Source organism: Uncinocarpus reesii, genomic scaffold, assembly GCF_000003515.1.
Source record: "Uncinocarpus reesii 1704 scaffold_3 genomic scaffold, whole genome shotgun sequence".
NCBI lineage: Eukaryota > Fungi > Ascomycota > Eurotiomycetes > Onygenales > Onygenaceae > Uncinocarpus > Uncinocarpus reesii.
Window position 1 is genome coordinate 3,166,853 of NW_003052498.1, and position 14,853 is coordinate 3,181,705.

At 51.0% G+C, this 14,853-nt stretch overlaps 6 protein-coding genes across 6 annotated transcripts; 4 read left to right on the forward strand and 2 right to left on the reverse strand.

The window, feature by feature from the left end:
• Nucleotides 1–449: 449 nt before the first annotated feature.
• On the forward strand, nucleotides 450–2,526 carry UREG_05846 (uncharacterized protein; the record flags this gene model as incomplete). Its single annotated transcript, XM_002585111.1, has 3 exons — nucleotides 450–862; nucleotides 925–1,533; nucleotides 1,590–2,526. The coding sequence occupies 3 exons, from the start codon at nucleotides 450–452 to the stop codon at nucleotides 2,524–2,526; spliced, it is 1,959 nt and encodes a 652-aa protein (XP_002585157.1).
• A 1,304-nt stretch (nucleotides 2,527–3,830) lies between these two features.
• On the forward strand, nucleotides 3,831–4,454 carry UREG_05847 (uncharacterized protein; the record flags this gene model as incomplete). Its single annotated transcript, XM_002585112.1, has 1 exon — nucleotides 3,831–4,454. One exon carries the CDS (start codon nucleotides 3,831–3,833, stop codon nucleotides 4,452–4,454), a length of 624 nt encoding a protein of 207 aa, XP_002585158.1.
• A 613-nt stretch (nucleotides 4,455–5,067) lies between these two features.
• Nucleotides 5,068–6,803, reverse strand: UREG_05848 (uncharacterized protein; the record flags this gene model as incomplete). Its single annotated transcript, XM_002585113.1, has 4 exons — nucleotides 5,068–5,442; nucleotides 5,499–5,821; nucleotides 5,878–6,511; nucleotides 6,585–6,803. The coding sequence occupies 4 exons, from the start codon at nucleotides 6,801–6,803 to the stop codon at nucleotides 5,068–5,070; spliced, it is 1,551 nt and encodes a 516-aa protein (XP_002585159.1).
• Nucleotides 6,804–9,756: 2,953 nt separating this feature from the next.
• UREG_05849 (uncharacterized protein) lies at nucleotides 9,757–11,452 on the forward strand (the record flags this gene model as incomplete). The annotated part of the gene is made up of 5 exons (XM_002585114.1): nucleotides 9,757–10,096; nucleotides 10,165–10,260; nucleotides 10,319–10,419; nucleotides 10,473–10,744; nucleotides 10,810–11,452. The coding sequence occupies 5 exons, from the start codon at nucleotides 9,757–9,759 to the stop codon at nucleotides 11,450–11,452; spliced, it is 1,452 nt and encodes a 483-aa protein (XP_002585160.1).
• Nucleotides 11,453–12,164: 712 nt separating this feature from the next.
• Nucleotides 12,165–12,962, forward strand: UREG_05850 (uncharacterized protein; the record flags this gene model as incomplete). The annotated part of the gene is made up of 1 exon (XM_002585115.1): nucleotides 12,165–12,962. The coding sequence occupies one exon, from the start codon at nucleotides 12,165–12,167 to the stop codon at nucleotides 12,960–12,962; it is 798 nt and encodes a 265-aa protein (XP_002585161.1).
• Nucleotides 12,963–13,595: 633 nt separating this feature from the next.
• Nucleotides 13,596–14,852, reverse strand: UREG_05851 (uncharacterized protein; the record flags this gene model as incomplete). Its single annotated transcript, XM_002585116.1, has 2 exons — nucleotides 13,596–14,246; nucleotides 14,304–14,852. The coding sequence occupies 2 exons, from the start codon at nucleotides 14,850–14,852 to the stop codon at nucleotides 13,596–13,598; spliced, it is 1,200 nt and encodes a 399-aa protein (XP_002585162.1).
• Nucleotide 14,853: the final 1 nt, after the last annotated feature.

Consider the following 14,853-nt stretch of genomic DNA (forward strand, 5'->3'; position numbering starts at 1 on the left):
CGCGGGGAACAGACGAGGACCGCATCCCTGGCCGACTTAGCCGTCCTCCTCTCCCACCAGTGCAGCGGCCGCACAGGAACCTTGACCCTTCTCCCATGATTCCTCTTCAGCCCCAGAATTATCACCACTAGTCAGTTGGACGGATCTGCCGGTAGGGCTGAGCACTAGTTGACCGTTGGAGCTCCTCAAGGACAATTCACCGCTTGTCTTGTCCGCTTGAAGATGCACGAGGTTCGTTGATCTTTTCGTCCAGTGGGGTTCTGTTCCATGATGCCTATGCCAGCTTCCGTTGCCCGAGAATTTGTCCGTCAATGAAATTGCGCCATCGCTCTTGTTTTGTTAGCCTGAATTGTCGCGATGGCCATGAGACCCAGATGCCATAAACCCTCCTGTTCGTCGGACATGTGCTGAAAGCCTGGTGCTAACACTGTTATAGCTGGCTGGCGACCATGGCGTCCATCATCTACCCAGATTTGGATGCTCCACTTCTAAAGGTCAGTCGCCCGGTCGCTGCTTGCTCCCGATGCCGCAATGCAAAGATCAAATGCGACGGCAAATTGCCCGCGTGCTCTGCCTGTGAGAGAGCAGGGAGAAGCAGCGGCTGCTCTGGCGCTACGGATGAGTTTGCAAAGGGCAAAGAACGGAGCTACGTGGCTTCGCTGGAGGCGCAATGTGAACGACTCGAGAAGCAAATTGAAGCGGCAAAGCGGCGCCAGCAGGGGCTCATGGTGGGACAGGTTGACCGGGAGAATGATGGCTTCAGCGCAACACCGGCCACCACCCTCTCTCCAAGCGCTGGAGATGAAGGCTATGGCAAAGAATCCTCTGACATTGATGACCTAGTGGGAGATTTTGGCTTCTTGTCAGCTTCCTTGACATCCCCATCCCGCGCTTATGGCCTTTCCATGCTTACAGTCTTCCCAGGGCCGTGAATGCAACTTCCAGAGATTTTTATGGAATTCGGTCGTCCACATCGTTTGCGGGCCTCCTCCTTACGGTTGCCATTGCAGAACTAATACCACGATCCATCCCGCGAATCGAATTGCCGTTGCATTCTCAGATCGCGAGCCTCACCCTAGACTACTTTGACCATTTCCATCCACTGATGCCCTTTTTGTCGGAAGTCAAATTCTGGACATCTGTCGACGCCATCTATCAAGATAACGGCCGCTTTGCCAATAGCCACGATCATTGGACGCTCCGGATGGTGCTGGCTATATCCGCTGCCTCAAGGTCCAGAACTATGAACGATCGAGACTGTCAGGTCGCGATGGCTCATGTGCACGTTGCGTTAGAGTATGCTGAGGATGTCCTCCGGCCGGGGACAATTTTCGGAATCCAAGCCATTTTACTTCTCGCGCAATACTCTACACTCAATCCTCGGCATTTTCGGACATGGTATCTAAGTGGAATCGCGGCACGAGTGGGCACCGACCTTGGTATCCACCAAGAGCACGCCTCAGTAGCTTGCTTGGATGAAGCTACTCTGGATTCTCGCAGAAGAACTTTTCACTGTGTGTATTCGCTTGACAGGTATGCTATCTTTTGTCGAACCTCTTAGCCATCGCCAACTAATGGTGACTTTTCAGGTACGTCAGCACAGCTTTAGGCCGGGCCTTTTCGTTTTCAGACGATTCAGTTGACGTTCCTCTGCCGCCGAATCCACCACTTTCAGCATCACCACCCTGGCAGGGTGGCCTGTTTCTCCGAAGCATTGAGCCTGCATTGTTTCTCTTCCAAATTCGCCATTTCCAGTCCGCGGCATTTCAAGACATGTTCTTTAGCGGACGCCAGCCTTCCTCCGCCGCCCAATCGTGTGCCTGGGAACGCTGCTCGGCAGCAACTACGTGGTTTCAAAGCTGCCCTACGAGCACACCAGCCCATTTCTCCACGCTCTTCCACCTTGAGTATCTCTTCACCCTGATCCTGGTGCTGTCCCCATCAAATCGTTCGCCTACAATTAGCGAAACCGATCAAATACTTCTCTTCGAATATTCAGTTGAGTATATCTCTCAATTATATAATGAGGTCACGGCCCCAACGACTTTTAGCTCGCTACTCACATACATGGATGTCGAACGGACTTATACCGTAGCGTGCAAACTCGTCAACCTCCTACAGCTGAGCCACGGCGAGATCCTGCAGGATAAGACTCCCGAGAAACAAAAGTTACAGTCGGGAGTTCCTCCTGCGCCATTAAGATCCACTACTACTGGGCGACAGAATTCTACCAAACGAGCGATAACATGTCTATACGAAGCACATTCGATATTTGAGTATGCATTTCGTCGGTGGAATGTGCGTACACTACTAGACGACTTTTATCGGAGCTCAATCGAGCTTAAGGCGATGCTATCCTCCTTGCTAGACCAGCAGCAACGCCCTTTACAACAACCGCCACACCACATTCACCATTCATTTGCACATGAGGCCATCAGGCAGTCCCACTCACCCGGGTTTCAGCATGAACAGACATACAAATCGAGCCAACTCATAACCCCGGCACAAATTCAACACATGCGCTAGATCTCACATTGTTTCCCTTCATTATTATCTAATCGAGCGTCCTCTCATCACACCGCTATTTCATGCAAAAGTACCTTTTTTTCGATATTTGGTCCTGGTCCAATCTCTATATTTCCGAAGTACCGAAGCTCCTGGGTAATATCAACCGTCCTTTCATGATGAAAGCAGATTATATAGTACAATCTAATAACTTTTCTTCTACTTTCTTCTTTGGTGAACTTGAAGGCGATCACATACCGTGTGGGCTATGCTTGCCTTGCACCATCCATATCAACACGATACCTGCAGGCAAGAGCAACCTATTCGCCGACGGACTCCTTCGGAACCTTGCAAATAATTCGACGACCTGCTATCAAAGGGCGATTCAAGGCTCTCAGGCTTGGAACCACGCCTCTCACGGATTTTCGTTCTTTGAAACCCCCGATCTTCGGCCCTACGTTGAGGTTTTCTGTTTCGAGTTGATGCCTGTTATAACCACGAAACTATGTACTGGCGACTAACTTTAACAGTTTTCGCAGCGACCAGTTTATTCCTACGTAAGGCCCCTATTTCTTAGACAAGCGATTCTTAAACTAAGCTCCGATTATGTTTCAGAAGGGTCAAGGGGAGTAAGCATTGCTCGGATTGAGGACGCAAATGATCCGCAAATATCACAACCTCACCTCGAATCGAACAGAAGAGGCTATGGGAATCCGGATCCCTTTCTTCTCTCAACATCCAGCGATGATTTTTCGGAAGACGGAGTCAGACTTTATAGCAGTACATCGCCGATATACACCAATAGGCTCCTTCGCTCTCAGCAGTTTAGACGACTGATAGGAGACCTCGAGACTTGTGGCACGGACCTTATCGCGTATGGATCTAAAGATACCCTTACAAAGTCAACCCAAGTGAAGGGGTCAAGTATCAGGTCTTGCCGGGAAGCAATATTCACTTTCCTTAGATGGGCCAAAGGAGACAATCCCTATTTGAACCTTTCGATGACGCATCGTTCCCAGCTGATACAGAATTCTTTGGGCGACCAGTGTGAATGTGCAGCTCTAGCGAGCCCACCGGATCCTCAACCTAGCGAATATAAACGTCGAAGCATTATCGAGATCATGGAGCGTCCCCCAGTCCATAGCCACAACCGCGTCAAACGGTCATCAAAGATCCGCAGGACTGACACAACCGATACAGCTGGCATGGCCGATACGCCGAGCCTGGTTGCCTGCGAGGAAAGCGTCTGTAGAATCGGCGACTTGGCGAGAATATGCACAAAACCAGGATCTCGAATGACAACTGCCGAAGTTGATGTTTGCAAAATGTGTTATCCTAAGGACGAGGATCTGTTGAAAAAGCATTGTGCCTTCCATCAGGAACGGGAAAAGCGAGCTTTCTGGCTGGTCTCGGCAATGTTAGCTGCTTTTACGCTTGCTGTGGCTGGACTGATCGTCTTTCACGACTGTGTCCAGAAACGAGAAAAAACGCCAAAGCGAGAAGGAAAAGGCCCATTGGACGCTTCGAAACGACCCTGGGCTTCACGGATTAAATGCTGCTTCAAACGCAGGCGGGAAGCGAAAGTCATCGACCTGGAGGAATTCTCATCAAATCCAGACAAGGCATCTGCGCTTGCTCAGGATGAATGGAGTAGCATAAAAGGTGAACTTGACGGGGATGGTGCTCAGACAGCTGGCACTAGGTCCATGTTGGATTGGGAGCCTGTGACCTTCAAAGATGGAACTGAGGTCGTCCCCGTTATGCCACGAGCCCAGATGCCTCGCACCGAAAAGCGGCATATAGCCAGAGTAACCTTCGCAGCATCTTCCACGCCGCCAGGAAACGTCCTTGCTCCCGAGCTTGATGTCAACATGGTATGCTCAAGCCCCACGGAGAGAGTACACCCAGGAACGCGGAAGGGCTTTTATTGGAGTCGAGAACGGCGCTGACAATGGTGAGTAACAACTAAAATTGCAACAAAAAGCCAGAAAGGATTGAATTATCGCAGTTTGGAGTGGCAGATTTGTTCGCATCTTAGCTGTTCATTGAAAGCCGACAGTTCCGTATAGTTTGATTTCTTTCTTATTACTTGTTCGAGTATTAGTTAGAGAGAAGGCGATAATGTCGGTTGAGAGGAAATAGCTCTAGAATAGCAGTACAGTTTATGCGCTCTCTAACTTAACCGACTACTTGACTACTAGTATGGTGTGCTGTTTCAACATCAGATCTTCGCCCGATTCTAGCCAAAGCCTCTTGGTTAATCAGCTTCAGCTCGATTCCAGTCAACTGACACTCATCATTGGCAATAGTATCATACTCCCATATACAGTTCCAGATAATATAATATAGTTGACCTAGAATGTCCATGCTATTTCCTATCCTCAATTTCAAACTGAGAAAAGTAAAAAGCTATACGCCTAACTATCAAATCATACAAATCTTGCTATTTCGTCGTGCAAGAATTCCCCCCTTTTTTAGTTTTCAATCATAACACATGATACTCATTTTATATATCTAATATCCACCTTTTTACTTCTTCTTCTTCCCCCACGGTTTCAAATCTTACAGATCCTTCGTCCGCTCATCACTTCCCTGGATGCAACTATCCAACTTCGCCCGGTCTCTTACCCGGAATCCGACCTTGAACTGTTTCGGATCCAGGGTTAAAGCGCACTTGTTGATACCAGCTTCCAAACAGTCCATGATTGGATCATCAGCGCGGTTCTTTGCGGGGACAATGCGGAATGCAGAGATCAAGCGGAGGAAAGCGGTGTATAGTTCGCGATTGGCAAGGTGGGAGCCAGCACACATACGGCTGCCGGCACCGTAAGCATAGTGTGGCGTTCCGGCGCCGTCGGACACATTGAGGTAGCGTTCAGGGCGGAATTCATAGGGGTTTTTGAAATGGTTCTCGTCATAATCGGCGGCATACGCGTTCTGCGGTAATTTGTCAGTCACGATCGGCACCTAAGAAGGGATATGGAAGTATTTACCATGAAGAAGGTAGATCCGGCGGGAATAGTCGCTCCCTTCCATTCAATGTCCTTGACACTAACACGCGGCAGGCAGATAGGGATCACAGTCCAGAATCGGAGAACCTCCTTGACCAGAGCGGTGATATACGGGACCTTTTCTTCCACGAGGCAGCGCTCCCAGGCATCCCCGTTAGGATACACCTGCATAATTTCCTTGTAAGCACGGTCTTGAATTTCTTGACCGTGTGCAGTTGAAAGATAGGCGATTCCCATGATCAAGTTTCCAGGAACAGTGTCGAGACCAGCCGAAACCATGGTCAAGCAAATTGACTTGAGTTCAGCTATAATAGCACGGTCAGCAGAAACTTCATTGATATTGCCAGATGTCATCCTTTACCTTCGTTCAGTTTGGCTTCGGGGTCCTTCAAGATATTGCCAGTGATACAAGGTTTATCGGTGCCTTTTGCCATCCTGTCTCTCAACATATCTAAAAGCAAGGACAAGTACTTGTCGCGACGTTCCCTAAACTCCTTCGCTTCATTGTTACGACTAGGCCATAATCGCAGCAGCGGAATATAATCCTGCCAGTTGTTGCTAGTGCTTCGGAAGTTGCTAACCACGCGCTCGACATGGCAAATTTCCTTGAGGAGCTCGTCTTCAATACTGCCGTCAATGCGAATGCCATAGTTCAAGGTCAAGCTGGTATTGAGGGCGAAACGCTGGAAGTATGGGTTGGGGTCAATGTCTACAGTTCCATCTTTGCTATCGTGCAGCAACTCCTTGATACTGGCAGTGGATTCAAGGTCAATGATCGGCATGTATGATTGGACTGCCGGACGGTTAAGAGCGGTCGCAGCAGCCTTACGGCGGCGCTTGCAGGATTCATCCCACGGCGAAGTACCGATGGTGAACCCCTGCGAACTCGAGACGACGGTATGGAACGTGTGTAGTGTTGGGCGAGAGATCAAGGCGGATTGGTGAGTGATCCAGAAATGCTTGACGGAGTCAAAGGTGTTGGCAAAAATAATTCTCTGGAGAGACAAGTTTAGTGTTTCATTCAACGTTTGGGTTGTTTCGCCAGACATATCAATTCGGGTTGCATACCTTATTGCCCAAGCGGACTTGGAAGACCTCTCCGTACTGCTTTACCCATTCTTGAGCCCGTTTTGCGTGCGAGTCACCAAGTTGGATCAAATTTCCAAAGATCGGCACACCGGGGATCTCCGGAAGGTTCTTGATCTTGGGTATATCAGTCTTATTCAGCTGCTTGATCACAAAGTAGACGAATGCCACAGCGGCAATCGCTATTGTCTGATAGCCCATTTCCAAAGGCCAATTGACAACGGGCCGAAGGTGCCAGAAAAAAAGGAAATATTATCAAGACGAGCAGAAAAGCGGCTGGACGATTGGGGATGGATTAGGCAACGTCGTACGAAATTTCGAAAGATTAGCCGCTCCTCAACAGTGGCCACGCGCAAGCATCCAGCTGGCTGGTCGTGCGAAAGATTGGCACGGCGGTTACGAGTTGCAACAGGACTTTCAAAAAAAAAAAAAAAGTCGTACTCGGACTCAATAAATAAGAGAATCCCCAGCTCCACGCCGACATCCGACAGACTGCAAGCAACGAGGTACGTCAGGAAGCTGAAGTCTAAGCCGATTGCAGTTGAGCCTCTCCGCATTTATCCACTAGCTCCATACAAGGCACATCATTTAAATGCCGGAGCAGGACGCAGGCATAGAATTCCGCACACGAGGTTCAAGTTCCCAGGGCATCAACCTGCGGTCCTTACGAAAGCCAAGCACAGTCTCCCAGCGCAAGCATATCCAGAGACGCACAGGCAAAGTGCCCTCATAGCAGGCTCCCCGTGACTCTAGGAGGATTCCGATTCAAGCTGCAGTTGCTACCCGAGAACTCGGCAAGAAGCAGGAATGGAAGCCCGAGAATGGCCGGCGACCGGGCTCAACGCTAAACCCCACACTTCCCCGGAGTTTCCGGCTTGGCAGTGGCCTGTGCTCCCGGAATTGGGCGGAATTCATCCGCGAAATCCGCGCGGCAAACATGCCGAATCTGGAAAAGCAAAGGAGGAAGCCGTAGTGCCCACAGCCCGGCGGCAAAGAGCGATGGCCGGCATCACGTGAAGTGGTTCCTCGTGAAAGAGGACTCGGTTTCATTCCGCGCAGGGAGCTGCGCTTCAAATGCCCAAGCTTTCTGATGGCGCTCTTGGGCTGCTGGGGTTCCACTTCGCCTTCAGATGGGAGATCTCGAAGAACAAAATATGATAACAAAGAAGTGATACGAAGTCCGAGATACACCCGCCGGCAAATTTTGAAATTGCAAGTTACTGCTCGTTCTTCTACGTGTTTCCTGTTGTAGCGCGATCGCGGCTTGCATGAAGACAGCTACTATGATGATTTTGACCTGAGCTAGAGCGATAGAGTCATGCAGGAGATTCGAAAGCTTTCACCGTTCGCAGATCTGCCGGTTTTTATGGGAACCGCGTGTATCCGGTAGCCGTTTAGACGGAATCGATATGATCAATAAATTTCAAATTCACACTTGGTGGGCCCTGATGTAGACGTCTAGCGCAAGCCGAAAGGACCATTGAGTGCTCAGATCGGAATTCATGCATGGATTAGGCAGGGGATTTGAGCTGCCGATTTATCCTGGAAAATCATACGAGTTCCAGGATCGAAATATATATAAGAGATGGAAGTAGGCATGAGGAGAACAACGACGAGGCTGCCACTCGCACCAACAATCAAGGGCTTGAATGGATATGCCAGCTGTTGAGCATATTAATCGAACATGGCCAAGCTCGTCATAATTCTACAGAGACATCGATTGAAGCGCGAAGTCTTTTGATGCCGCCAGTCCGCCCTTGTGACACGATTAAAGAGAAACGGTGATACTCAATAACACGAATTTTCCAACATACGGAGTAGAGTGATGAAAATATGGCAAGCCAATAACTACGAGCGGGAATCGTCAGGAATGGCTTCTTTTGGGTTTACGGAGTAAAACTTTTTTAAGAGGCGGCAACACAAAAAAAGCATGGCAACAGAGCCTTGCATGTTCCGGTGCCGCAAGCAGATGCTTCGTGCGGATCGCGGCGGACCATTCAGAATGAACCCACAGACTCAGAGAGAGTCTCATCAGTCCCATAATCCCTACTTTTGTGGAAAGTGATAGACAAACAGCCTTGGCACTCCGCTTCTCGTGCTCTTGGCGTTGACCGTGGCTGTCTAATTGGCTAGGAGATCAAAGCCGTCTCCTCCCTAGCCAGATTGGGACAAGCCGCACGCTCGACTTCCCATTATTTCTTGAGCTCCGTCTTGCAGGCTGGATTGCTCGAGATGCATGTCGACCCAGTTTTGATTTTTCGTGCAAGTCCCGAGACAACTGTGCATATTTGTTCTGGAGTCAAGAGCGCTGTGACGATAGCTGGGCAGTGGGCAGCCACCAGGGAGTCACTGATCTGTGACTTCATGGGCTCATCTTTCCATAAGGAGTCACTACACAACATGATTTAGACGCGGTGCCTGGCGTAAAGCCAAGTTTAGGTTGAGGACAGGGCGCAGAAGTCAATGATCGATCCAGGAAATTTTCCGCTGTCGAGCTACAAACCTCAATTAGCTCGATAAATTTGCTCCGGGTGGTGGGCTCTTTGGGTTTGCTGGTATCCCCAGGTTTCTACCGTCAACCAGGTACTGAAGTCTCTTTTCCCCAGAAATCCCCGGTTTTCGGAGATGAACAGCGGGGTCTCAACGCGGGTCAGCAAGGTCCCGCGAGAGCTGACTGGCTTGTTCAAGGGGATCTTGCTACGCTGGGGACTCTGGAGCGGAATACTTCCTTTGTGGATAATGCCATGCATCGTCAGTATCCTTGATATTTTCATATTAAATAGCTCGAGATGCTGCGTCTACCCTTGAATGGGCGGCATATTGATCGACACCTTTTGCTCTCTTTTTATCCCTGTCCCTTCCATACTTGCGTCCATCGGCAGCTTCATTGCCGGGTCGCTCTGGGCTTGGGAACCACGCCCTCTCTGCGAAGTATTCAAGAGTAGACAGTGCGTACTATCAGGGCGGGTCTAGAATCTTGAGATTCCTTCGTGGTACGTGTTCCCTGGCGAAGATCTTGCCTACGATGGCGATCTAATGTTCTCAGCCTGAAGGCCTCGACACGAACTCACGACCGCAGTGCAGTCGCAAGTTGCCATCACGCTCGATTACGTTCCTCAGATTCCCCGTCCGCCGCACCAACTTTGTTCGCACCATGGCAGACACAAAGGAATCGATCCATGAGACAAGTCTCAAAGAGACGGTATCTGAAGTGGAATTCGATCCGGCGGCGGAGAAAGCTCTCCTACGGAAAGTCGATCTCTGGGTTGTCCCAGTCCTTTTCATCCTGTTCTTGCTGTCGTTCATTGACCGGATCAATATCGGGAATGCACGTCTCCAAGGTCTAGAGAAGGATCTGAACATGAAAAATCATGATTACAATGTCGCTCTTTTCATCTTTTTCATTCCATACATCCTTCTTGAAGTGCCTAGCAATCTTGTCATCAAGAGGATTTCGCCGTCTACCTGGCTCGCCGGCATCATTGCAGCATGGGGTACGTGTTGCGTGGAAGTCCGTTTTTATCTTGAAGAACGACACCTGTTCTGACTCTGTTTACTCTAGGTGTCGTGACTATTGGCCAGGGGTTTACCCAAAACTTTGCCGGCTTAGTAGTCTGTCGCTTCCTCCTGGGAGCTCTTGAGGCGGGTTTCCTTCCAGGTATTTCAAATTCCAGCTCCATGCCCTTGAGACTGCGAACCATCTGACAAGATCCTAGGATGCGTGTATTTGATCTCCATGTATTATCAACGACACGAACTTCAGACGAGAATCAACATTTTCTTCTCTGCTAGTATCATTGCTGGTGCTGTCAGCGGTGTGAGTATAGTACGGTTCGATATTCAATGCTCGCATTACTGACCCTACGACAGCTCCTGGCGTACGCAATTGCGAATATGGACGGCGTCAACGGATACAGCTCATGGCGTTGGTTGTTTATCCTTGAGGGAATTGTCACCGTCGTCGTTGCCCTGGCGTCCTGGTTTATCATTCCTAGTTGGCCAGAGACTGCCGGGTTCCTCAATGAGGATGAAAGAAAACTTTTGGTCGCCCGGTTGGCTGCTGATAATAAGGGAGCGACAATGGATCGGCTGGATAAGAAAGCAATCAGACGCTGCGTGCTCGACGTCAAAGTTTATCTCGGGTTAGTTAAAGTCCTCCTTGGAGAGCCAAGTTCGAAATATCTGACCTTTGTGTTCTTTTGGCTAGAATCCTCATGTATTTTGGGATTGTCAACACGGGCTACGCGACATCATTCTTCACGCCGACGATTCTGAACCAGCTGGGATGGACCGCTATCCGAGCGCAAGTCATGACTATCCCCGTTTTTGTCACGGCAACAGTCGTCACCGTCACCTGTGCCGTTTTCTCCGACCGATTGCGCCATCGTTATGCGTTTACGATGCTTGGATGCTGCATCGCAACTGTCGGCTACGTGATCTTGCTCTGCCAGCGGGAAGTCTCGGTGGGAGTTCGATATTTTGCCGTCTTCATGGTCACATGCGGAGGATTCATTGCTCAGCCTGTGGTCATGGCCTGGGTCAGTAACAACATGGGCGGCCACTACAAGCGGTCTTTTGCATCCTCGATGCAAATTGGATTCGGCAACAGCGGTGGTCTGGTCGCGAGTAACGTGTTCATCAATTCCGAGAAGCCGTACTATTCCACTGGTCACGGCACCAGCTTGGGCCTGGTGTGGATCTGCGCGCTGTCTTGCACGGCGTTCTTCTTGTGGTGCCGCAGGGAGAACAAGATCCGTGATGCTGGCGGGCGCGATCATCGGTACTCGCTGCCGGAGGACGAGTTGACCAATTTAGGCGATGACCATCCCAGCTTCAGATTTACGTATTAGACTTGTTTTAGCGCTAGAATTCACATACTATCCAACGACATGCCTCGCCGTGCGGGGAATACCCGGAGATTGTCTCCTTCCACTGCTGAAGATCTGCTGCACACTGCATGCTGCATCTCCGGGCTTGTCTCGTGCATCACACAAAGTCCCTTGTCCGCATTCTCCAACCAGTGTCACTAGGCCCAATGCAGCCTAGTATCAACGCCCAAACGGGTCTAGACGCCAGGCGATCACGGGACTGGGCTTGGCACAGTGGACCAATGAGGTCATGTGCTCGACGCAGGCGAAAGTGGAATTTCAACGCCGATTTCCTCTTCTTCTTCTTCTTCTTCTTCTTCTTTGCTTTTTGACTGTCGGCGTTGGCCAGGTGCTGCTGCTGTTGCCACCTGGGTGTCGTCTCAATTTTTCTTTCTATACATCGCCGTTGGGTTCCGTGAAGAAACCTTGCTTGGTTTGACTTTGAACGGTGAACACTATTTCGCCCCTGGTCTCCTTTTCAGAAACAGATCTGCTGAAAAGTGCCCCTTCAGGAGTGTCAAACACGCTTTTGTTTCCGCCTGATTGTGGAGGTGGACCAGAGACGAATCGGTGAAATGCTGAAAGTTGAATAACGTGTTTTCCAGGCGCAAAAAACCCAGCAAACGGAACCGTTGATGTTCGTCAGAGCTCAGCGGATACACATTTTCGATCCCCCAGTATGACGACGAGCAACATGAGCCGGGTCATGTCTCCGCCGCCGGTACAAAAGGACCTTGAAGCACATAAACGAAGACTCAGACTCCTCCCACGACCCATCCGAACACTCTCATTCTCCTCCAAACACACGTCCTCCTCCCCAACCACGCTCTCTTCCCCCGTGCACGCGGGCACCCGCGCTTCCACCTCGCGCACTCCCACAACGGCAATAACAACGGTTCTACCCGAATCCCAATCTCCCTCCGGATCCCCCTCCAAATCACTCCGCCGCATCTCCACCGCAAGCAGATACTTCCGCCCCTCAGCACTCAAGCGCCTCTTTACTCCCTCAACCGCCGCCGCAGCCGCAGCCTCACCCACCACATCGACAACACCAGCCAATCCACACACCTCTTCTCCGCCCGACCCACCCCAGCGACCACCCCTCACCCGCCTGCGCGACGCCTCCTCGTCAATCATCACATACCACCGCGGCCGCATCCTCGACCGCGACCGGCGCGCAGAACGCTACTGCAAGATTCCCCTGACCCAGTGGAACCTGGAGAACCTGCAGACGGAGCTTGCCAGACAGCAGACCAGCGTCGATCCGGAGAGCAGTTCGAACATCCATGGGCGGAAAAGTGGCGACCCGGAGGAAGAGGGCGCGGTGGTGATCGAGGATGATGGGGCGGTTAGGGTGTTGGGGCTGGAGAAGAGCGATGGCGGTCGGGGGGAGCGGAAGGTCACGAATGAGTCGTCGGGGTCTGGGCCGAGTCCGAGTCGGCGGAAAGCGGAGAAGGTGGTTCTGCCGTGGTTGGAAGATGTCGCGGTTTGAGAAAACTGCGCTGGTATCTTCTTCTTTCTTTCTTTTTTTATGGGAGTTTGCTTTTCTCGGTGGGGGTGGATGGGAGCAATCCTGCTCTGAAGCTATTTATCGTCGATTTATTTGTTGGATAGCATGTTGGCGGTATGCTCTTTGTCGATTTTTATCTGATCGTTCTGGCGGGAATGAATGGAGTTGGGGAGATACGTGACACTTGGTGGATGGGCTGCTTACTCGCAATCTCTTGCTTGAGCTGCAGATTTTGATTTATTTCTTTCTTTTGACAATATTCCCCTAGGATAAGCTGGACAGCCTTGCGCCTTTGTTTTCTTCTTTTGCGCTCTGATATGATATCAATGCCTGCACAAAATCTAAATCAACATCTATTTACTCCGTATTGGTACTTCAAATTGTCATCCCTTCCGACAGCCCGAGTCCATCACCTCATAGCAACGCAATCCGTAGCTATCAAGAACCGTCCCGACATTAGGAATCATCCCTCTCAGACCAAAACTGCCGCATCCATTCGTCATTAGTAGCAATTCATTTTGCAACAAAACAGGCGCGTCGCCGAGAATAAAACCCAAAAAAGCCATTCTCCAACACTCGTGCATCATTGGCATCGTAAACCCCGACCCCAAGAGCTCAATGGCTCAACAAATCCTGCACGCTAATTCCCTTCTTGCCACCGTCGTCCGAGTTCCCTGATAGAAACGCCGGCCTCAACATATCAGCTCCGCCGGATGATGTTCTCCGGTCAATATTCAACATCAACAGTGCCGTCGTGGCCTCTCGATCCATGTCGACGTCCATCCTTGTGCCTTGGCTAGAATTACCCAAGAGCGACGGCGTACGCTTGCCCGCCTGGCTATCATGGGTCTGCTGCGGGATGATTGGGGACGTGGTGCTTGAGGCCGCGGAGGTGTTTGAAATGGACGAGATGGTCGACGTATTGGAAGAGAGTGTATCGCGATGAACACGCGGGGGGAAATGCGGTGTCTTTGAGGGTGGGAGTGCTGGGCTGGGAAGGATCATGGGGATGATTTCAAAGGAAGAAGCGTGCGAAGAACGGGGATGGACGTCTCCACTTGGGCGAGGAGAAGCCGTCTGAGACAGAGATACGGGGGGTTCGAACTGCGGGTTGAACTCTGGGGACGGAGTGTAGGACGATAGAGCCGTTCCTTGCTCTTTTGATTCATTCCACGTGGGCGATGTGGGCGTCGAGTCTCGACGGTTATTTGCCGCTTTGAGGTCGACAATGCACTGCTCGAGATAATTTACGTATTCAATGCTAGCCTGTTATCCACTACCGTCAGCAAGGTCAATTACAGTCGCCGTGCACAGCCAACATACCTGCAAGATAGCCAGTTTATGCATCTCCTGCCCCTGGCAAGCGGGAATCATATTCTTCAGGGTTGCAAACTCCTCATTCATCTTCGATCTTCTCCGCCTTTCAATCAGGCTATGTGCCGTTCTGCGTGCGATCTTGCGGCCCGCTGCCGTCGTCGCATTCGACTGCTTCTTCTTCGAACCGGGTCCGTCTGTAGATGCATTCTGCCCATCCTTCCCCTTTGCCTGGGTTCCCGCAGTGCGCGGCTGTTCCTGCCCCTTCGGCTTAACCTGAATGATTTTCCTGGTCCGCGTGGGTGGCGGAGGAAGCGTGAAATCCGCAGCAGGCCTCTTTGTTGACGATCTCTGCCGCAAGGTCCGAGAAGACGACTGCGTGGCCTCGGGAGATGTGGGAGAAAGCGGAGGGAAGGGTGTGGGGTGTGTGCCTGCGCTGTTGGACATGGCGGATGGCGGGAGGGTGAAGTACATCTCACCAGGAGAATTGATACATTTATCCAGCGCTGCAATCTCCGTGGATGCAGCCGGCGTCAGTGGCAGCTGGGGCTTTGGCATC